General features: G+C 40.8%; 2 protein-coding genes across 4 annotated transcripts in view; one reads left to right on the plus strand and one right to left on the minus strand.

Moving 5' to 3' along the window:
* The window catches only part of LOC143280043 (radial spoke head 10 homolog B-like), a 30,772-nt gene extending 12,221 nt beyond the window's left edge, over nt 1-18,551 (minus strand). For 2 of the 3 annotated variants that reach the window (XM_076584518.1, XM_076584519.1), the window contains exons 1-13: nt 18,302-18,551; nt 18,037-18,112; nt 17,633-17,701; nt 17,199-17,257; nt 16,444-16,558; nt 15,170-15,376; nt 13,679-13,855; nt 13,027-13,168; nt 10,360-10,478; nt 8,638-8,830; nt 4,788-4,899; nt 3,731-3,810; nt 1,808-1,956 (exon numbers count right to left, since the gene is read on the minus strand). In XM_076584518.1, coding sequence (XP_076440633.1) covers nt 1,808-1,956; nt 3,731-3,810; nt 4,788-4,899; nt 8,638-8,830; nt 10,360-10,478; nt 13,027-13,168; nt 13,679-13,855; nt 15,170-15,376; nt 16,444-16,558; nt 17,199-17,257; nt 17,633-17,701; nt 18,037-18,112; nt 18,302-18,516 — 1,713 coding nt within the window. In that variant the 5' untranslated portion in view covers nt 18,517-18,551. The remainder of the gene's footprint in view (nt 1-1,807; nt 1,957-3,730; nt 3,811-4,787; nt 4,900-8,637; nt 8,831-10,359; nt 10,479-13,026; nt 13,169-13,678; nt 13,856-15,169; nt 15,377-16,443; nt 16,559-17,198; nt 17,258-17,632; nt 17,702-18,036; nt 18,113-18,301) is intronic. The other variant, XM_076584520.1, reaches the window with a different exon arrangement.
* Nucleotides 18,552-18,720: 169 nt separating this feature from the next.
* Nucleotides 18,721-23,276, plus strand: LOC143280046 (PAT complex subunit Asterix-like). The gene is made up of 4 exons (XM_076584524.1): nt 18,721-18,877; nt 19,325-19,424; nt 19,883-19,980; nt 22,852-23,276. Exons 1-4 carry the CDS (start codon nt 18,822-18,824, stop codon nt 22,916-22,918), a joined length of 321 nt encoding a protein of 106 aa, XP_076440639.1. The 5' UTR covers nt 18,721-18,821; the 3' UTR covers nt 22,919-23,276.
* The last annotated feature ends 317 nt before the right edge of the window (nt 23,277-23,593 follow it).

Here is a 23,593-nt window from a genome sequence, read left to right on the forward strand (position 1 = left end):
CGCCATATAGGCAGCCATACTCCGTTTTCGGGGGTGTGCATGCTGGGTATGTTCTTGTTTCCATAACCCACCGAACGCTGACATGGATTACAGGATCTTTAATGCGCGTATTTGATCTTCTGCTTGCATATACACACGAAGGGGGTTCTGGCACTAGCAGGTCTGCACATATGTTGACCTGGGATATCGTAAAATTCTCCACCCTTTACCCACCAGGCGCCGTCACCGTGATTCGAATCCAGGACCCTCAGACTGACAGTCGAACGCTTTAACCACTCGGCTATTGCGCCCGTCATGTTGATGATCATTTTTTTGAGGAATAAGGTGGCAGAAAGGTTAAGACGCTTATCTGCTAATACAGTGTCCTTAAGGGTCTGGGTTCCATTCCTATTTTCGCCCTTTGTCCCAAGTTTGAGTCATTCTTAAAAAGCAAGTTCCCATACACAGCACACACTTGGCGCACTGAAAGAGAACCCATGGCTACAAAAGTGTTGAACTCTGGCAAAATTCTGAGGAAGAAATCCACTCTGATATATGCACGCACTCAAAGCCTGATTAGCACGTTGGGTTATGCTGCTGTCAGGCATCTGCCCAACTGATGTGGTCAAGCATATATGGATTTGTCCCAATGCAGTGACACCTTCCTGAGAAACTGGAACTGAAACTCAAGTTAAAAATAGATATGACAACACATTTGTACATTAACCACCAGATCAGCTGTCCATCTTAAGAAACAGACAGACATGTCCATTGTAGTAGGTACAGGAAAACAAAACAGACAGACATGTCCATTGTAGTAGATACAGGAAAACGAACACTTGAAGGCTTGTAGATACACCTACAGGAAAAAAAAAAAGAAGTGCCCCATGACCTGCATGCAACTGGGTTGTATCAAAAAAAAAAAAAAAAAAGAGAAGAAAATTAAACAAGAATAACAACAACAGCAAATACCCAGGAACCACACACACCAGACGAAGAAAAATCCAGTCATGTGTAAGCACTCATCAGACCTTTCAAAATGGAAACATTGTCCATCATTAGGAAAACACTCAGACATTATTATTTCCCCATTTTGTTCACTTATTTTCTTACTATCTTATGTTGTGTCTTGCATTCAGCTGAAGAAATGTGTTTTTCTCTCAATCTTAAAAAAGTATGGAAGACCCATAGCAAAAATAAACAAACAAACAAAACGGTTGCAGGATCCACAAAAAAAGAAGAAGAAAAATTAATGTTTTTCACTTGTGTGACCAGATCATAAAGCACATTTTTTTCCTTCACTTACTGAACAAAATTAATGAATAAATGAATAAAAAATGTCAGTCTTTCCTACTTTTAGTTTATCATGGGTTTCTTCTTCTTTGTTCGGGGGCTGCAACTCCCACGTTCACTTGTACGTACACGAGTGGGCTTTTACGTGTATGACTGTTCTTACCCCATCATGTAGACAGCCATACTTCATTTTTGGGGGTGTGCATGCTAGGTGTGTTCTTGTTTCCATAACCCACCAAACACTGACACTGATTACAGGATCTTAAACGTGCATATTTGATCTTCTTTTTGCATATACACATGGAGAGGGTTCAGGCAAAAGCAGGTCTGCAAATATGTTGACCTGGGAGATCAGAAAAATCTCCACCCTTTACCCACGAGGCACTGTTACCAAGATTCGATCAAAGGACCCTCAGATTCAAAGTCTAATGCTTTAACCACTCTGCAATTGCCCCTGTCTCCATCACGTGTTTAATTTTACTTTACACACACAAAATGCCGGACCACAGACAGGTGTGTACACAAGCCACAGCACCTTCAGCAGGAACAGGAACTCCCTCATTCTGAAGGCCGGCTCCTTGGGCGCATACTTCCTGGGCTTGCAGAGGTTCTGGAAGATTTCGTACGTCTGATCCATGTACACCAGAGCATTGACAGCTCGCCGCGTCTCATAGTAAAAGTAACCTGACGAACAAGACCAACAAACCAGCAGCTAAATCACTACCCTACCCAAGACATTGACCCTTTCAGTGCTAAGCCTATGTTATACTCAGTGACAACTATTTGCCAAAGGGTGTTTTGGTCATGGAGAAGTCATATTTTTGTTTTAATTCTAGCACACAAACTACTCAAAGAAAGTATACATAACCTATGCTTTTGTTGAAGAAAAATAAACACAAGTTCAAATTGTGACAACTTCACATAAATTTAATTACTTTGCAATAGGAAAATTCCTACAATGATGTGGACTGAAATTTCCATCCTGGGGTCCTTTTCTTGCACAACGAAAGGGGAGAGAATTTTCTATCCAGGGGCACTCAAGCGGTTATGGTTAAGTCACTCCAGAGGATGGAACACAACAGCGTTCCTGACGTAAGGTAGCATTCCGGACGACGGAATGCTATAGAGCTTTCGACAATTAAAAATGTTTCCATGTTTTCCTCATGGGGTAGCATAACAATCGCAGCTACACCGGGCACTGCGAACGTGTCAAGGGTCGAATGGAAAAGTTCTTCATGAGATTTTGTAACAACACACTCCACTGCCAGCCAGCGAGTTCAGGACCCCACACGACAAGCTAATCTGCATATGTATCAAAAATGGCGTCGCAGGCGATACAAGTGGAAAATTTTGGGACAAACTAGATCACGACAGTGGCTTTTACCATTGCTGAAGTGACTGAAATGCTTCAAACTGAAGGTGTCGACATCAATGAGGATGATGAAGACATTGAATAGTTTCAGTTTCAGTAGCTCAAGGAGGTGTCACTGCGTTCGGACAAATCCATATACGCTACACCACATCTGCCAAGCAGATGCCTGACCAGCAGCGTAACCCAACGCGCTAAGTCAGGCCTTGAGATTGAATAAAGTATCTGCAGTGAAGAAAGCTACCAGCAAGAAATTACTGATAGAGACGCAGTTTCTGAGAGCAGTGAAGAGGGATGGGGGTTGGCGTTCACACAACGTGAGGAGAGGGGTCAGTGGGTCAAGTACAGTGCATTTCATTCAGTTACTTTATGTTTTGTAGTTTTTGTGATTTTTTTCCTAATCCTAATAAATGGGTCGTCTGTAGGGAAAAGCAAGGGAGAGAACTATTCGTCTGGAGTGAGTTAAAGGCCACAGGGGCAGTGAATTCATATCCACTGTGTCTAGAGCTCAGCCAGGCACAATCCTCTCCTTTGGTCGCTTTTAACCTTCCCCATGCAAAGTCAGGTTCCCATTCACACCTGAGTGGACTGAGGAAAGTCAGAGTATACAACAACATGCCAAAACAGGACATCAGAACCTGGTCACTGGTGAACACTGGACCAGACGACCAATACCTTACTGATTCTGCCACATGTAAATCATGTATGAGGCAATGGTGTGTCTCCATTTGATAGAAGAAAGAGAGAGGAAGTAAAACGACATTTAATATTCAAGTATTATGCACAGCTACACACAAAATTTCAAGCAGTTTGTAACTTGATGATCTTGTTTTGAGGTTGTCAGTCTTAACATATACATGCATGCACACAGACACACACACACACACACACACACACACACTTTCACTTACTTGCATGAGTACACAGTAATTTCCCCACACCCCTCCACCCACTCAATTTTTTTTCCCACCCTCGTCTAATATCACTTAAAGTGAAAAGACGTTAAACTAAAGAACAAACGAACGAACACACACACACACACACACACATACACACAAACGCTAACACACACTCACACATAGAGCTCACCCTTCACATTGCAGGCATAACGCAGAATGTTCTCAGTGATCAAAGCATTCAGACACTTGGCCAGCAAAGGTGATGACTCCCTGGTTAAAAAAAAAAAAAAGTGGATAAACAAATGATAAAGACAGAGAGAATGAAACGCATACTGTCACGAAAATTGTCTGGGAGTAAATTCTGACATGGGGTACAGACTACAGAATATTCCATGTTAAGGAAGAAGAAAAAATGCAAGAGTGGAGAAGATTCCTGGAAGAAGTAGGAAATCCAAAAGGGTGTTGCTGCTAAAAAATTTTCAAGTTTAGCAAGTCATCCTTATAAACTCATATTTCACAACCAAATTCAAGATCTATCTGTCTTCATTAATACTTTCATCTGACAAAGATGTGACATGCCTATATGTGTAAATGCGGTGTGTGTTGAATAACTTGCTTGCATTATAGCTCAGTTGAAAGAGCTCTGAGCTGGCATTCAAAAGGTTGTAAGTTTTGATGCTCCTCAGCTCCAACATAAAACAGATATTCTTGTTGCCCATCTCAATGTTTGACCATTACAGTGGTTCAGAATCATATTACACAAGTCTTCTCCACCCCTTGGGTCTCCTCTGGTGTGTGGCCTCATGGTGACTTAACATTAATAGATCCCTGTGGACTGCTGGTGCTGGGACACAGCGATGGTCCAACCTGGGTGTGGGTGTGTGGGGGCGGAGGAGGGAAAGGGGGGTGGGGGGGATTCAGAATGAGTGGGGTAGGAGTAGTGCCACTGAAACAGTGCAGATAATGGGGCAGCTAAAAAAAACAAAACAAAAGAAATCTTCTCCTCCCTCTCCTGGGACTGTTATCCTCAGCAGCCATCTAACATGAGGCGGGAATCAATGTTACACCTGAAATGTCACTGGCTAAACTGAATTATACAGTGTATCCACCCTGGAAGCCAACCTTGCACAAGGCTGTCTCACTGTACGTGTCAAAACGTCATGAAGTTCACGCATGCAATGAAGCATTCAAACACCTTCAAATTTTCACTGCACACACACACACACACACACACACACACTACTCACTCAAAGCGTTCGCCATGAATCTGATAGGAAAGGATGACGAGGTAGTTGACAAACTGGCGTTGCAAAATGCGTTCGTAGGGATTGTGAAGTTCATAATTGGCCTTGTTGAAGTCTGAAGACAAATGAAATCATTAGTCAGTCATAGTTTTATATTATTGGCATTTAACCAATGCTGGGATAATTTCGATCCACATCAGATCATTTCAGACACATGTAATGATATTCAAGTACAAGGTACAAATGTGAATTATCTACTAAACATGGGAAAGTGTGTAGCAATTGCAGGCAAAATGAATGCACACACTGACAAGAAAAACAAGAGAGGAAAGGCCTTCAAGACACTTGTGATACACTTTAAAAAAAAAAAAAAAAAAAAAAAAAAATCCAAGCTTTTTATGTATTGAGTATAATTTCAAAATGTAATGTTTAAGATGAGAAAGATCAGTTTAAAGCAAATTAAGTCCCCTAGCATTAATTACAGAGTAATTTCCCTTGTTTACTATCTGCACCAAAAACGTTTGCAAAATAAATAAAACTTCCATGCTTTGCAAAAGAAGTTCCTGTTTGAACAAAAAATGATAATAATGACTGCTCTTGTTGTTGTGTCAGAATATCAGATCAAAGTGCCAAGTTTAGAGAATACAAAAAATATAAATATAACAGTAAATGCAATTTGGATATAATTAGGCTTTATATTTTATTTTTTTGTGCCCATCCCAGAGGTGCAATATTGTTTTAAACAACATTATAAGAACTGAATTTTTCCTATTTTTACGCCTAATTTGGTGTCAACTGAAAAAGTATTTGCAGAGAAAATGTCAATGTTAAAGTTTACCACAGACACACACACACACACACACACACAGACAACCGAACACCGGGTTAAAACATAGACTCACTTTGTTTACACAAGTGAGTCAACAAATTGCCTGTTCATTTCTCTTTACACTTCTTCCTCACGTTCTCACTTTTCATGACCTGTAGTCTTCCTCATATATATACACCCTTCAGTTCACTCATCTGGATAACACACACACACACACACCACACACATCTAGCTGAATATCATGAAATTCCTTTCCTCAAACTCTATTAACTCTGTGTGATCTTTGTGTGTAAGTGTGTTTGTGCATGAATGTGTGCATGCACGTTTGTGAATGCATGTGTGTGCATATGTTTAGGATTTTTACTGAATGCTTAGAAATCATGTTTGCCATTACTAACATTGTTATGATTGTGGTTATTATTATCCACAACCACTAAAAACGTGTTTAAAAAAACGAGCACTTCACTCCAATTTTTATCAGTCCACCCAGACTTCAGCCAGGAAAAAGGTAAAGTAGTGGAAGGAAAGAATCAAGCCCCACCTTCCCACACAGGGCCCGTATGGCTGTAGAAGGTTATTGGACCTTTAAACCAACAAATTATCTAAGCCATTACCTATGCATTCACTGAAAACTATCCTGAAATCTGTCACTGCCTGGAGAACTACTGACAACTATCCTGAGTGCTGTCACTGCATGGAAAACTACTGACAACTATCATGAAAGGTGTCAATGCATGGAGAACCACTATCCTGAAAGCTGTCACTGCCTGAAGAACTACTGACAACTATCCTGAGTGCTGTCACTGCCTGAAGAACCACTGACAACTATCCTGAAAGCTGTCACTGCCTGAAGAACCACTGACAACTATCCTGAGTGCTGTCACTGCCTGAAGAACCAATGACAACTATCCTGAGTGCTGTCACTGCCTGAAGAACCAATGACAACTATCCTGAGTGCTGTCACTGCCTGAAGAACCAATGACAACTATCCTGAAAGCTGTCACTGTCTGAAGAACCAATGACAACTATCCTGAGTGCTGTCACTGCCTGAAGAACCAATGACAACTATCCTGAAAGCTGTCACTGCCTGAAGAACCACTGACAACTATCCTGAGTGCTGTCACTGCCTGAAGAACCACTGACAACTATCCTGAGTGCTGTCACTGCCTGAAGAACCAATGACAACTATCCTGAGTGCTGTCACTGCCTGAAGAACCACTGACAACTATCCTGAGTGCTGTCACTGCCTGAAGAACCACTGACAACTATCCTGGAAGCTGTCACTGTCTGAAGAACCAATGACAACTATCCTGAGTGCTGTCACTGCCTGAAGAACCAATGACAACTATCCTGAAAGCTGTCACTGCCTGAAGAACCACTGACAACTATCCTGAGTGCTGTCACTGCCTGAAGAACCACTGACAACTATCCTGAGTGCTGTCACTGCCTGGAGAACCAATGACAACTATCCTGAAAGCTGTCACTGCCTGAAGAACCAATGACAACTATCCTGAAACCTGTCACTGTCTGAAGAACCAATGACAACTATCCTGAAAGCTGTCACTGTCTGAAGAACCAATGACAACTATCCTGAAAGCTGTCACTGTCTGAAGAACCAATGATAACTATCCTGAAAGCTGTCACTGCCTGAAGAACCAATGACAACTATCCTGAAAGCTGTCACTGTCTGAAGAACCAATGATAACTATCCTGAAAGCTGTCACTGCCTGAAGAACCAATGATAACTATCCTGAAAGCTGTCACTGCCTGAAGAACCAATGATAACTATCCTGAAAGCTGTCACTGCCTGAAGAACCACTGACAACTATCCTGAAAGCTGTCACTGCCTGGCGAACCAATGACAACTATCCTGAAAGCTGTCACTGCCTGAAGAACCACTGACAACTATCCTGAGTGCTGTCACTGCCTGAAGAACCACTGACAACTATCCTGAAAGCTGTCACTGCCTGAAGAACCACTGACAACTATCCTGAAATCTGTCACTGCCTGAAGAACCACTGACAACTATCCTGAAAGCTGTCACTGCCTGAAGAACCACTGACAACTATCCTGAGTGCTGTCACTGCCTGAAGAACCACTGACAACTATCCTGAAAGCTGTCACTGCCTGAAGAACCAATGACAACTATCCTGAGTGCTGTCACTGCCTGAAGAACCACTGACAACTATCCTGAGTGCTGTCACTGCCTGAAGAACCACTGACAACTATCCTGAAATCTGTCACTGCCTGAAGAACCACTGACAACTATCCTGAAAGCTGTCACTGCCTGAAGAACCACTGACAACTATCCTGAGTGCTGTCACTGCCTGAAGAACCACTGACAACTATCCTGAGTGCTGTCACTGCCTGAAGAACCACTGACAACTATCCTGAGTGCTGTCACTGCCTGAGGAACCACTGACAACTATCCTGAGTGCTGTCACTGCCTGAAGAACCACTGACAACTATCCTGAGTGCTGTCACTGCCTGAAGAACCACTAACAACTATCCTGAGTGCTGTCACCACTGACAACTATCCTGAGTGCTGTCACTGCCTGAAGAACCAATGACAACTATCCTGAAAGCTGTCACTGCCTGAAGAACCAATGATAACTATCCTGAGTGCTGTCACTGCCTGAAGAACCACTGACAACTATCCTGAGTGCTGTCACTGCCTGAAGAACCACTGACAACTATCCTGAGTGCTGTCACTGCCTGAAGAACCACTGACAACTATCCTGAAAGCTGTCACTGCCTGAAGAACCACTGACAACTATCCTGAAAGCTGTCACTGCCTGAAGAACCAATGATAACTATCCTGAAAGCTGTCACTGCCTGAAGAACCAATGATAACTATCCTGAAAGCTGTCACTGCCTGAAGAACCAATGACAACTATCCTGAAAGCTGTCACTGCCTGGCGAACCAATGACAACTATCCTGAAAGCTGTCACTGTCTGAAGAACCACTGACAACTATCCTGAAAGCTGTCACTGCCTGAAGAACCAATGAGGAGGAAAACTCACTCTTGCCAATGAAGCGGTCCATCTCATTCAGCATGACCTTGTGGTGGTGGAAGCGGCAGTCTTTGAGGAAGCGCCAGAACTGCATGTGAGTCATGGTGAAGGTGTTGTCTGGGCTCTCCTCATAACCCAGCTGGCTGTAGTAGTTGTAGATCTTACGCAGGCTGCTGATGTGACGTGTGATCACGTACAACACCTGCACATGTGGATGATAAATAATAACAATATGAATTCATAAACAGTCTACTGTCCACATAATGCTTCAGGCGTTTTACAAAAACGGGTAAACAGAATCACACACACACTGTTACACTACACATGTACACACACACACACACACATATAAATATGCACAAATATAAATACTTGCACACACACAAACATACACAAGAAGTACACAAAGGGAACAACAGAATGGTGTGGAGGTGTTCTTGATTAGTTTAATTACGGAAGTGGGTTTTCAGGGAAGGCTTGAACCAAGTAGATGAAGAAAACCACCTAATGTGCAGAGGGAGCTGGTTCCAGATCTAAGGGTCATGGAAAGAGAAAGAACACTGACCACAGAACATTGCTCAGGTCAAGGTTGCTTAAGTGGAGTGGTGGCCTAGTGGTAACACATCCACCATGGAAGAGAATTGGAGAATGCAGGATCGAATCCCACACACACCAGAACTTTCTTCCCCTCCAACAGACCCTGAGCAGTGGTTTTGGCCGCTAGTCATTTGACTGAGACCATGACAGACAGCAGGATCCCGAAGATGCTCTTGTATGGCCAGCTGAGGGAAGGCCAACGCGAACTTGGAAGACCCTGCAAGCGCTTCAAGGACACCTTGAAGACAAACCTCAAAGCCTGTGACATAGAAATCGCTTCCTGGAAACTGATGCCCTTGACCGCTCTCGCTGGAGGATGCTGTGCTCTAGTGGCATAAAGATGTCTGAAAACAAGAGAACACTAGCCATTAAGGAGGAGCTTGAGCGAAGGAAGCAGGGCTCAACTTCTGGAGACGTTTTCCGTTGCAACACCTGTGGGAAGTGCTGCGCATCCAGAATCGGCCTCTTGTCCCATATGAGGACACACACTGACAGATAAGCCTGCCTGCCTACTCGTCTGTCGGTCCGACGGGAGACTCCATTGCATTTGACTTGAGACCATGAACCCAGGTCCCACGCACAGCATGCACTTTGCGCACACAGAAAAACCCATGTTACCAAGAGAGTTGTCCCTGGCAAACTTCTGTAGAATAATCCACTTTGGTAACAAATACAATTGCAGACAGGGAAAAAAAAAGGGGGGGGGGGGGTTGCCCTGCACTGTGGCAATGCGCTAGCCCAAGGAGAGCAGCCTCATTTTCACACAGAGTAATCTGTTGTGGCAAAAAACATAATCCGATACAATCCAGTCCAATCCAATCCAATACAATACCATAAAATACCATACAACACAATACAATAGAATGTAACCCAACACAACATGATACAATAAGATACGATACGATACATGACAATACAATAAAATCCAACACAACACGAGACAATACAATGCAATACAATACAACACAACGCAACATAACACACTGTGACTCATCGTTCCTGCTTTCAGCCTAGTCTACCACACTGGGCCACATCAGGGCTGATGAGCGCAGGTTCAAATGATAAAAAAAATAAAAATAGCGTCATCATGTGATGCAGGGTAACTCTACACTCTTTTCATCCTTGGCTGCTCACCTGACTGGCCTCCTCCTCTCTGTCGGCCTCTGGCAGTTCATTCAGCAGGTTGTCGATCTCCAGCTGGAAGTTGGGGCTCACCGTATTGCGACTCTCGTTGCTGTGCACAGACACATTGTCTGCACAGAACAGAGAACACACACATTAAAAAAATTACTAATGTACTGAGCAGCAACATGATATCTTCTTCTTCGTGTTCTTCTTCTTTTTCTTCTTCAACTTTTTTCTTCTTCTTGTTCTTCTTTTTCTTCTTCTTTCACCCATAACACTGTGAAGAGTCACACAACAAACAGAACACAGCAAATAATCATTAACGCAGGGGTTCAAACAGTGATCAATAAGACAATATATTCTTCTTCTTCTTCTTCTTCTTCTCCTCCTCCTCCTCCTACTTCTTCTTCTTTTTCTTCTTCTTCTCCTCCTTCTCCTCCTACTTCTTCTTCTTCTCCGTCAACTCCTCCAGATTCCTCCACTTCTGACAGTTGTGTGTCAAAAGCCTGTGTCTCTGCAGAAGGTTTTACTGTCCATTCTGCAATGTTATCAGTCCACTGTTGTTTCTGTCTTTTTTATATGTATACAAAATACACATGTGTGTGAAATGTTTTCAATGAAATTCGTGTAAGAGTTCCAACACTGACTGAATTAATGTAATACTTCAAACTCTGACCAGTAACACAATATATACATGTAAATTTTATACAACTAAAATCTTTGATCATAAATATTTTTTAAATGAACACCTGTAAAGCCAGTTCTTACTTCATGTAATCTTTAAAAAAAAAATTTTTTTAAAGCGCATAATAATGTGATATTTTTAAAAATGTGAAAAAACAAGAAGTAAGAACTCCTGTCACTGTTCAATGATACATTATGTGAGATGGGGGCAGGAAGAGGGGGTTGGAATTGACCTCATCAGTCACTATATCACATCATTTCCATGTCAAAAGCTGCTGCAGCCTATATTGAGACGTGTCTCTGGTGAATATGACAGTGGTGGATTTAACAGCAGCAGACACTGATGAGCCATTATTCTATCAGGACAGAAACAATAGTACTCCATCACCAGTGAAACAGATCACAACAGAATGGAGACAAGACAGACAGCCTCCACCTAGGAAATGAGAAAATCTGATTGCACAGGATCGAACCCCGTACTCACCAGTATTTTCTCCTCCACTAAACCTTCAGTGGTGGTCTGGATGCTAGTCATTCAGATAGGACGATAAACAGTGCTCCCGTTTGTAGCACGTACTTAGCACACATAAAAGATTCCACAATAAAATAATTGTCCCTGGCAAAAATCTGTAGAAAAATCCACGTTGGTAGGAAAAGAAATATTCCTGCTGGCAGAAAAGAAAAAAGGAAAAAAAACAACAACAAGAGGGTGGTGCTGCACTATAGGAACGCCGTCCGAATTTCACACAGAGAAAGCTGTTATGTTAAAGAGCAATACAACACAACACAACACAAAACAATACAATACAATGCAGTGTAATGCAATACACTACACTACTCTACACTGCACTGGACTGCACTGCATTACACGACACCACTACACTACACTGCACTGCACTATATTCATTACACTACAGTACAATACACTACACTGCACTGCACTGCACTGCACTGCACTGCATTACACGACAATACTACACTGCATTGCACTGCACTGCATTCACTACACTACAATTCAATACACTACACTGCACTGCACTGCACTACACTGCACTGCATTCAGTTTCAGTTTACTGCATTACACGACACTACTACACTACACTGCACTGCACTACATTCACTACACTACAATTCAATACACTACACTGCACTGCACTGCATTACACGACACTACTACACTACATTGCACTGCACTACATTCACTACACTACAATTCAATACACTACACTGCACTGCACTGCATTACACGACACCAACTACACTACATTGCACTGCACTACATTCACTACACTACAATTCAATACACTACACTGCACTGCATTACACGACACCAACTACACTACATTGCACTGCACTACATTCACTACACTACAATTCAATACACTACACTGCACTGCACTGCATTACACGACACCAACTACACTACACTGCACTGCACTACATTCACTACACTACAATTCACTACACTACACTGCACTGCACTGCATTACACGACACCAACTACACTACACTGCACTGCACTACATTCACTACACTACAATTCACTACACTACACTGCACTGCACTGCATTACACGACACCAACTACACTACACTGCACTGCACTACATTCACTACACTACAATTCACTACACTACACTGCACTGCACTGCATTACACGACACCACTACACTACATTGCACTGCACTACATTCACTACACTACAATTCAATACACTACACTGCACTGCACTGCATTACACGACACTACTACACTACACTGCACTGCACTACATTCACTACACTACAGTACAATACACTACACTGCACTGCACTGGACTGCACTGCATTACATGACACCACTACACTGCATTGCACTGCACTACATTCACTACACTACACTGCACTGCACTACACTGTACTACACTACACTACACTGCACTATTCTACACCACACTACTCTACACTGTGCTACATTAAACTACACTCCACTACACTACACTACAAACCCCCACCTGAAGGCAAGGGAGTCCTGGTTCTGATACCGTCCAGATCAGGTGTAGTGGCTCCATCCATGTTGAAGTCTGGGTACTCCACAATGTGATCATGTTCAAACATGCCTTCATAAACACGGCCGTTCTTGAACATGAATTTGCCCTGTGGAAGATGAGGGGGTGGTGGGGGGGGGTTGGGGGGTGGAAGTGGGGAACACAAATAAGAGCATCAAGTTTCTGTTTCACAAAACATGTCAGACATCAATACTAAAAATCTGTTCAAATAAAAAAAAAATTCATACAAATCTGAAGACCAGTAATATGATAAACAATAGTTTTCACTGCCTTGTGACTTTGATCTCTTGCACAGACATCAGTTGTTCCTTATCACATGGACTGCATACTCCAAACGCCATATCATCTCTTAGATAAGCTGTCGTCTACTTGACAAAAATTATTTTGTCACTTTGAGGAAAAGCATGCACATATATATTTATATATGCCATCCACACATGATTCACATGCACATATACATACATACACATGCATGCATGCACACATATCCATGCATATGCACACAACACACATACACACATGCGTGCACACACACACACACACACACACACACACACACACACATGCAATCCCCCCCAAAAAAAGCTTTCATCTGCACCTTGCCATGCTTCATGTTGTTTTTCCAGTATCCACTGTAGGAGGCACCGTTGGCGTAGTGGAATGTTCCAAAGCCATGCCGCAAGCCGTTGACCAACTCTCCGTCGTACATGTTGCGCATGGGATACTGGGAGCCCGGAACACGGCCAAGCAACCAGATGTGTTGGCCCATTCCATGCTGCAACCAGAGTCAGGATTAGAGTGGGTGGGTGGGAGTTGGCTTGGAGGGAGGGTGTGTCTTCTTCTTCGTTGTTGAGGGCCCAAAATCATACAGACTTATTATTCTGGCACCTAAAACTGGGGGGTGGTGGGGGGGGGGGGTGGGGGGGGGGGGTCGCTACTAATATTTTGCAGTTGGTGTTCCTTGATGATGTGAAGAAGAGGTAGAGGTGAAGGTGGCATCATTCCACTGCTGTTCAGGGGAATTGGGGTTGAGGAGGGACAGAAGGTAGTGGGATGGGGGATCGGGGTGGGAGAGGTGGGGGTAGGGTGGGGGAGGTGGCGTGGGGTGTGGGGGGCACTGGAAGTGTTGTTTACTGCTTGGAGACCCTTGACACAAAAGTGTCAAGTGTTTTGGCCTCCACAGCTATGTGTGTGTGTGTGTGTGTGTGTGTGTGTGTGTGTGTGTGTGTGTGTGTGTGTGTGTCTGTGTGTGAGCTTGTGTGTTGTGTGTGTCTGTGTTTGTGTGTCTGCATGTGAGTCTCTGTGTGTGTGTGTGTGTGTGTGTGTGAATCTGTGTGTGTGTGTGTCTGTGTGTGTGCTTGTGTTGTGTGTGTCTGTGTTTGTGTGTCTGCGTGTGAGTCTGTGTGTGTGTGTGTTTTGTGTGTGTGTGTGTGTGTTTGTCTGCCTTTGTATGTGTTTGCCTCTGTGTATGTGTGTGTGTGTGTTTGTGTTTGTTTGCCTTCGTGTGTGTTTGTGTGTGTGTGTGTGTGTGTGTGTGTGTGTGTGTATGTGGATGCAATACCAGTAAAACACTGCTACCATTGAAATCACTGATCCTAAATGATTACAGCTATTTTTTGAGGAAGGTTATTTTTGGTTATTTTCATCATGCCAAACAATTTTGGAAATATATGCCTATGCTGAAAATAATTCATTACCACCATCATGGTCACAAGTATTGCACTGGTAATTTATTGCACTGTGTTGTGCTGTGTTGTATTGTGTTGTGTTATACTGAATTCCTAAGCACACACGTTTCTACTAGGCCATCACTCCACTCCTTGGGGCAATGAAGAGAAGGGTCATTGCCCCATCTTCTACTCAGAAAAAAACAACAAAAACAACAGCTAAAAACAAAACAACAACAAGAAAATACTGGTGAGTGTGGGAAATGATCCTGTGTGCTCAGATTCTCTCTCTCTTCCTTGGCGGACATGTTTCTACTAGGCCATCGCTCCACTCCATTGGGGCAGTGAAGAATCATTCCCCCATCTCCTACTCAGAAACAAACAAACAAAACAAAAAAAACCAAAAAAAATCAGGAACAGACCTGGATCCCGTTCTCCCACTGTCCATTGTAGATCTGGTTGTGGTCAATCCACTTCATGGTGCCCTGGCCGTGCCGTACGTTGCTGAACCACATGCCTTTGTACATGTTGCCTGAAGGGTACTGCCGCACTCCCCAGCCGTGCCGAATGTTCTTCACCAAGTCCCCATCGTAGTAAGACTTGCCCTCGCTGTCGTAGTCCACACGGCCCTGAAACAGTGGACATGTCACAGTCAGCTGTAGGCTTTCTGTGTGGTACATTACAGTACAATAAAACTAAATACAATATAACTAAATACAAAACAACAAAACCAAATGCAATGCAATACAATATGACTAAATACAATACACAAAATACAACTAAATAGATCACAGTCAGTCCAGCTTTCTGTGTGATGCTGTGGATATCAAATTTCTGTTGTTGTTGTTGCTGGGTTTGTTTTTTCTCTCCACATTTTTGTTTGATTTTAAAACATCAACATTTTCCAAAGCAATAAACTTGGAAAGCAACAGGAAACATGCCACACAAAATTCCTCTTTTCTAGAATTGAGTTTGATTCCAGTATGCATAACATCAAATGAGAAGCAAAGACAATATTAGCAGGCAAAAAAGAAAGAAAGAAAGAAAGAAAAACTGGAAGAAAAAAAAAAAAAAAAAATTTAAATGAAAGGAAAAAACACACATCCTGACAAACAAAGACAAACAGACAGACTGGCAGACAGGTTGATGGACACAGACTAAAAGACAGACTGAACATATGTTGGATAGTATCATGAAGTGTTGTCATTCATTTGTTAAAATCTTTGCAAAATAAATGCGTTGGGTTATGCTGCTGGTCAGGCATCTGCTTGGCAGTTGTGGTGTAGCGTATATGGATTTGACTGAACGCAATGACGCCTCCTTGAGCTACTGATACTGATACTGAGCAAAATATAAAGGATCCTTTTTTTTTTCTTTTTTTTTGGCGGGGTGGCCAAGGGGGGTGGTGTGGGTTGGTTTCTTTTTTTTCTTTCTGGTAGAGGAGTATCCTTTATTCCTTCATGTGTCAAAGACATCAAAACAAGGTTCATTGATTCTACCTGTGTGTATTATCAATGGTAAGAAATGTAAACATAATCAAGCAAAGAGGTTTGGACGGTGGATGGTGGGGGAAGCACAGACCTATTGTGCTGGTCAGATTCCTGAAAGCTGACCAAATTCTAAAAAAAATATATATATACATATCTTATGTGTAAATCATAAGAAACGGAAAACAAAAATATGTTTGTTTACTGACTTTTCCTGTGCGATACCCTTGGTCCCAGTCCCCGGTGTAGGACATGAAGTTGTCTTTCCAGCGAAAGGTTCCCTGACCATGACGTAAGCCCTTCACCACGTCTCCATCATAAGTGCTAGTGTTTCGGAAAAACAAAACAAATAAGCACATTGTTTCAATGTGAAGCCAACATTTGAGTTTAAAACAGTTTCTTGTATTCCTGCAAAACTTCTTGAATATATGACTTTTAAAAAAATTTTTATCAATTAACCTCTCCAACAGAATATCAACAAATTTTGGATTTCTTGCATAAAGTCTTGAATATTCACACGTTTATATCTATATACCTCTCCAACAGAAAATCACTGACTACTTGTTTATAGATATTTTATAAATTTCTATAACATATGTATGTTCTATGCATGAGTGTATTCACACCCACCACACAACAGATACACAGACTTTATGCATGAGTGTATTCACACCCACCACACAACAGATACACACACACAGACACAGACACAGACACAGACACACACACACACACACTTGTAAATCTACTTCCACTTAGACACCAAACACGGTGATAGACATGTAGAGAGGGAAAACAGGGGGAATGAGACAGATCAATAACTTTTGAGTACAGCTTCTTTTGAAGACATCAAGTATGTACAATGTATCTAAGAGCCATCATCATTGCAGTATATAGCATGAGAGAGAAATAATCTTTATCCATGAATGCTGTCTGTGTTTAAAGTGATCAAATGCTGACTTACCTTCCATCATTCCACCTGTACATTCCCTTCCCTGTGATTTCATTCTTGAAAAAGTCTCCCTGCAAAATAATTAGCCGATGCACACATACATAGAAGGATAAAAAAAAAAAAATACAATGTCAAATGCCAAATGAAAACAACCATATGTATTAATCATGTAAGAATCATTAACACAGCAAAATGAAAAAAAAGTCATTCTCTCCCCTTGCCAATACAACACACAGACACAGACACACACACACACACACAACACACACACACAACACACACATACAACACACACACACACACACACACACACACATTCATCCCACATACTTTCTGGTATGCTACTCTTGGCTTTTACAGTGATGTCAGACATCTAGCAGTGAAAACCAAGCAACTAAAGAACAAAAAAACAAAAAACACAAAAACGAAAACACTTGTATGCTGACCTCATACTCCACCCCATCAGACCAGGTGTACTTGCCCCGACCATGCATGAACCCCTCAGCAAAATGGCCCTGGAAAGAATAATATGCATAAACTACAGTGTAAACCAACAAAGCAACCCTTTTATCAAGACACATACTTCTGCAGACTTTGAGATGTAACATGGCCTTGAAAAGAATGTAGGTTCTGTCATGAAGCACAAAAAAAAACAAAAAAACTGGCACCTGTTTGTGTGTGTGTGTGTGTGTGTGTTGTGATATGGTATGCTATACCAAAGTATAATACGGTGATGAGTTACTTATCTTAAGCTTTAAAAAAATAATAATAATGGACATTTATGTAGCACGAATCATGCACACATGTTTGCGCACACACACACACACAATAATAAAAGACATACACAAACCTTATATACATGTCCACCCCTGAAGTAGCAGGTGCCGTCTCCTTCATACTGACCTCGTACTTTTTCTCCTTCATACCTGAACATTACAAAATAAAAATGAAAATAATTTTTTTGGGGAAAAAAGTATTGAGACACTGTAATCAGTATGCAGATATATACACATGTGTTTACGATTATTAATTACAAACCAATCACAAACTAATTATTAAAAGCAAAGAAAGAAGAAGGGGGGAGAAAAACGAAAAAATCTTTCTTGTGTTCTTACAGTTCAATTATCAGCTCCGGCAACACTGGTTCATCGTAAACAGGCTCCGGGGATGGCTCCTTTGGAGGCGGTTCTTCTATGATTGTTTGTTCTTCCGATGTACTGTCCTGGGCTTCGCTAAAGGGCGTTTCTGTCTTTTTCTCCTCAAGTGCCTCCTCTGTCTTTTTGGCACTTTTGGAATCCTTTCCCTTCTTGCCCTTCTCTTTTGTTGCCATGATCGCCTCTGACGCCGAAAACAATAGCACGCTCGCAGCTATGGAATTAAATCTTCAAACCTCAAATGATTTTTTTTGGTTATAACATGTATGACGATAATCTATCGCAATGATTGACTCGTAAAACATGTTCAACAAAATATACTATTGGACTAACATATTGTTGGTTGTTTTTTTTAAATAAATATTTTGTGCGATTCTGATCGTACGTTGAAAGTCGTTTCCGGTGGTTCCGGTGGTCGGCTGCGTGACAAGAGAACGAGCAAAATTACACGGCACATTACCCAAAGAAAAGGACTGCAACAATGAATGCTGCAGCCACAAACAACAATGATGTTCGTCGACCAAACAAAATTACGAGGTTGTAACAGACATAGTTACATTTCACATGCCTTATTTTACTTCCACTAGTTCCAGTATTTTAATATGTGTGTCGACTGTCGTGGATGGTCATTGGGATCGGTCTTACGATCATCGTCAAAATCGCAACTTTTGAATCATGTGTCATTGAACGAGTCTTAGCAAGACCCACAGATTAGTCAAATAAATGCTTATATCGTGTTTATTACTTAAGGTTTTTGTTTGTAGCCAAGTCTGTATCAGTGAATGATGCTTGTGTTTACCAAATCTGTTCAGCATGCATTTCGAATACATGATTTACTTACAAATTTCAAACATTCAAGTAAACAGCTGTGCAATATTGCATGTAATTTTACTGCAGTGTGTGTGTGTTAACATATTTTGAGTGGATGTTGAACTGGAGTGGGAGGGAAGAAAAATCCTTTATCTTGATAAGGATATGTTCCAGGTACAAAGCCCAGAGTTCCGGTGGACCGCTTGATGATCCTACCCCAGAATACATGAATTTGCTGGGTATGGTCTTCAGCATGTGTGGACTTATGATGAAGGTACAGCATTTCTCAATAGTTTTATTGCGAGGAACTTACAACTAATTGGTGACTGTGTAAGTATTAGTGTATATCAGAATTTTTCTTTTTTGAAAGCTACAGAAACCCTGAAGTAAAGTCTTCTGCAGTTTCTGTTTATTTCAAACATATCTTTCATAGTTTCATTGTAATTATTATGCATAAAACAATTCGTCTTCTTCAGATAAAAGTGCTAAAGGTATTTGTTGTTTGTGCAAATTTCCATTTGTTTTTTCTCAAGGAATCTTACATTGGCAGCAAAGGACATTTTTCATATGATGCTGTAAGGTGTAAGTGTGAGTATTATACATAATAATAGATTTTTTTTTAAGTTGTACATTTTGTATTGATCTGTAAAAACTGCTGTAGGAGATTATGAGAATAGATGTGCTTCACAGATGATGATATTTTTTTTTTTAAGTTTTATATTCTTTTTCCAGCTAAAGTGGTCTGCCTGGGTCGCTGTGTACTGTTCCTTCATCAGTTTTGCCAACTCCAGGACCTCTGAAGATACCAAACAGATGCTCAGCAGCTTTATGTGAGTCTGACCAATTGACTAACTGTAGTAAACACCTTAATCAATGTGGTTACTGGTGTTTCTAATGGTGTCTCTTCTAAGCATGACTGAGGCAGAACAAATGTTCCAGTCCATTTTCAGTGAAGTATATGAGAGGAAGGGGAGCGGTGGCATGGAGGGGAATGGAGGATTATTAAAGTATAAAACTGCTTTGAGAAGTTGTAAATTTTTTTTATGAATCTGTTGTAGGTAGGGTTTGGGTTGGGTGGGTTTTTTTATAGTTAAGATTCAGTTTTGTTTGATTGGTTATTTTTCTTTTGTATAAGTTGTGAAACAGGGGAAATGTTCATTTGCAACACTGGATGGATTTGAAGACCACTGTGTGAACGATTGTGCATGTTGGAGAGTGAATGTTATGGAAGAGACAAACACACAAACAAACTCAAACTGCATCTGTTGCATGGATCCAAGTTCCTAATGAAAGAATAGATTAAAAGTCAGTAGTAGGTATAGCAATTCTCTTAAGATCTGCTTGAAAGAGTTTAGATTTAAGAGAGAAAAAAGTTAGAGGAAAAAAATTGAAATCTTAACTGTGTTCAAGATTTTCTCTTAATACCTGTCTACTTTCCATTTCATCATTTTTGCATTCACTGTGACTTCCACACTACCATTCCACTTCAACACACAGCATTAGTCTTCAAATTCCATGACAAAAATAGTTCACCATGGAAAGTGTACAGACTTTGGTAATATATGACAAGCCAAACTATTCATGATTGCGATGACCCATGAAGCCACTGCTAAAACTGTGGTCTGGAGTGAAAGGCTTGGAATATGTAGGTTCGGCCGCTATGTAATGCTGTGTAACTATGGTTGATGGATCGTATTTTTACCACTTTTCACTTCGCCCTAGCAAGTGCAATACTACATACATTGAGCTGAAAAATATATCGAAAATAAAACCACCTTGGTTCGTTCCTCTAAGTGTTTCTTTTTTTGTGTTTAAGGCAGTGTGAGTGAAAATGATCACCCAAAGTAGAGTAACCTTCGCTCTTCAAAACGCAGCACAGTAAAGAAGTTTGCTGACATCTGCTTCTAGTCTGAGAGGGTTGGTGACAAAAATAGGTTACGGACATTGCTCCTTACAACCAGTCGACTAAAGAGACCTGTCAAATAAAAGACCACGTTCTCTACTTTTACATGGGCTAATTTTCCAGTTGATTTATTTTCTTGATTTTTGAAAAATACATGGCTCAAATTTACCTATTTTTTATGACGCTCTACTGCACTTCCAGACAAACTGAATCTTCTAGTCAAACCCACCACTGAAAAATTCTTTCTTTCTTCTTTAAAATGCTTTATAAAGTGACCCGAAAGCTTTTAAGGAGCAGCGTCCGTTTAACGAAAAAGTGGGGACCTTGTATTTTTTATACAACTTGATCTATTTTTAGATCTGAGGTTTCAGTTCCCGGCTTTGTGGAAGTCTTTGTCGCAGAGCTCAAAGTAGTTGAGGGTTTGATTCAAATACAGGGGAGGGGGGGGGACTTTTTTTTTTCTTTTTTTTTTTTAAATTTGGAAACCAACTTTACATTACTTATTTTGGTAAGTATTTGAATGATAGGTTTCATAATTTTAGTTCATGTCATCATTTTCTGTTGAATGAAATAATTTTCTTTTCTTTCTGACAGTGAAAGACAGCCAAGAACTCCGTCAAAATAGCAGACAAATTTTTCAGTGAGAAGTTCAACTGGTCTTGTTCAACTTTGTGATCACACAACATACTAACTCTTATGTTTTATTTCACACACACACACACACACACACACACCACAATACAACACCCTCCCCACCGCCCCCCACACACACACCCACACCCACACCCACCCACCCACACACACCACCACCCCCCAGCCCTCCCACACACACAGAGTGAGAGAAGAAAACGTAATCAAAATAACACTACCAGAGGTACATTTAATGCTGTATTGTAAGACTGTTGTTTCCTTTCAACCTTTTTATACTTCAGCACTGATACGGAGCAGGCATTAGTTCAGCTGGATACATGTCTGTACTTTAGAACTGGTACGATCAGCGGTGCTGATTAATAGTTAATAATGATGGTTATACTAGAAAACAGTTACATAAAGTGATGCATACATATTGGTTTTGAAACACACACACACACACACACACACACACACACAAATCCTGAAAAATATCTAAAAGGAGAATCATTTTTATCATTAATTGAGCATATTATCCCAGATTGTCTGGAATAAACTTCTTTTTTTTCTCTTTTTTTTATTTTTTTTTTATTTATAAAGCTTATTATTTTCATACAATCTTATCAAAAGCTGTCATTTATCAAGATTTATTGTTAACATTTGCTGTCTTGTAAGTCTACAGTCTTCCCTGAACCTGAAAATATTTTAAATGTTTATGTAGATGCAATAGTTTTTAAGTTTCAGTCATTTTAGTAATGCTACCATCAAAACTGCAGGATCAGATACCAGAAAATAAGCATTTTATGACACTGGCATTCAGCCAGTAACATTAACAGCCAACTAAAAAAAATCAAAGGTCTTCATCGTACTGTATAGATCATATATGAAGAGTTTTGATGATGATGAGAATGCATTAAAGGCAATTGTACACGGGTTCCAAAATGCCATTTTGTTAGACTGGCTAAAATCATGGAATTTTTTGAAAATTCAAAACTCTATATCTCAAAAGCTATTTGAGATATTGCTTTGAAATTTGGTGTGGCTTTTTACTTTATTGCACACTTTCGTCCTTGCAAATTTGAGGCTTCTGCTATGAATTTGAAAATTTGGCCAGACCTACCTACTTGGAATATTATGTTTGTTATGAAGCAGAGATGTCTTGTTTCAGGTTGTCCATCTCTGCAGTGGTGATGTCATACCTTCAGAGTCCACAGCCTATGATGCCCCCATGGTGAAGATCTGTTGAAAGCATACAATTTAGATGTTCCACACCACGTTTTATTGTATACAATAAACAAAACTTTGAAAAAGAATGTTTCATCATGTGGTTATCTTGTCATGTGGTTGGCATTCATAGTGCAATGTTTTGGATGAATTATGAGAACAGAAATCATCCATGAGAGCTTGAAATTAAGTTGTTTAAGTTATGAACCAACAATAAAACGATGTGTGTGATCCTTGAGTACTTGTCATAAAGTTAGATGACTGAATTGTGAAATGTGTGTGTGGGTGATTACTGATTTTTATGACATTTTCATTTGTGTAATGTGAAGAAAAGATGTGATCATCATTTCAAATAAAACTTTAACTTTTCTTTGGTATGTGATGTATAACTTTTCTTTGGTATGTGATGTGTGTGATTTGAAAGAATGATGGCTAGATCAGTAGATGATAGTGAGTTTTATGAAACATTTATTTCTTATGGGGACTATAACAAAGCTTCGGGCTGGCTTCTTTCCTTGTGGGAGTGTCTGTGAAGGACCATTTTTCCCCACTTTAACTGAGAAAGTAGAGTAGGGTATATGCATATTCATCCCATACATACCAGCAAACTTTTTTCTTCGCATCTTTTTTTTTTACCATATATATTAAATCATCAGCGGATTTCCAACAAAATGATTTGAGAAAAG

The sequence above is a fragment of the Babylonia areolata genome, chromosome 3 (genome assembly GCF_041734735.1).
Source record: "Babylonia areolata isolate BAREFJ2019XMU chromosome 3, ASM4173473v1, whole genome shotgun sequence".
Taxonomy (NCBI): Eukaryota; Metazoa; Mollusca; class Gastropoda; order Neogastropoda; family Buccinidae; genus Babylonia; species Babylonia areolata.

Bases quoted from the DNA above. Each gene is read 5' to 3' on its own strand.
- LOC143280046 (XM_076584524.1), top strand. From the start codon at position 18,822: ATGAATGCTGCAGCCACAAACAACAATGATGTTCGTCGACCAAACAAA. The intron at 19,425-19,882 runs GTACAGCATTTC...TTCTTTTTCCAG, and splicing joins TGTGTGGACTTATGATGAAG to CTAAAGTGGTCTGCCTGGGT. The intron at 19,981-22,851 runs GTGAGTCTGACC...GTCTTGTTTCAG, and splicing joins CAGATGCTCAGCAGCTTTAT to GTTGTCCATCTCTGCAGTGG.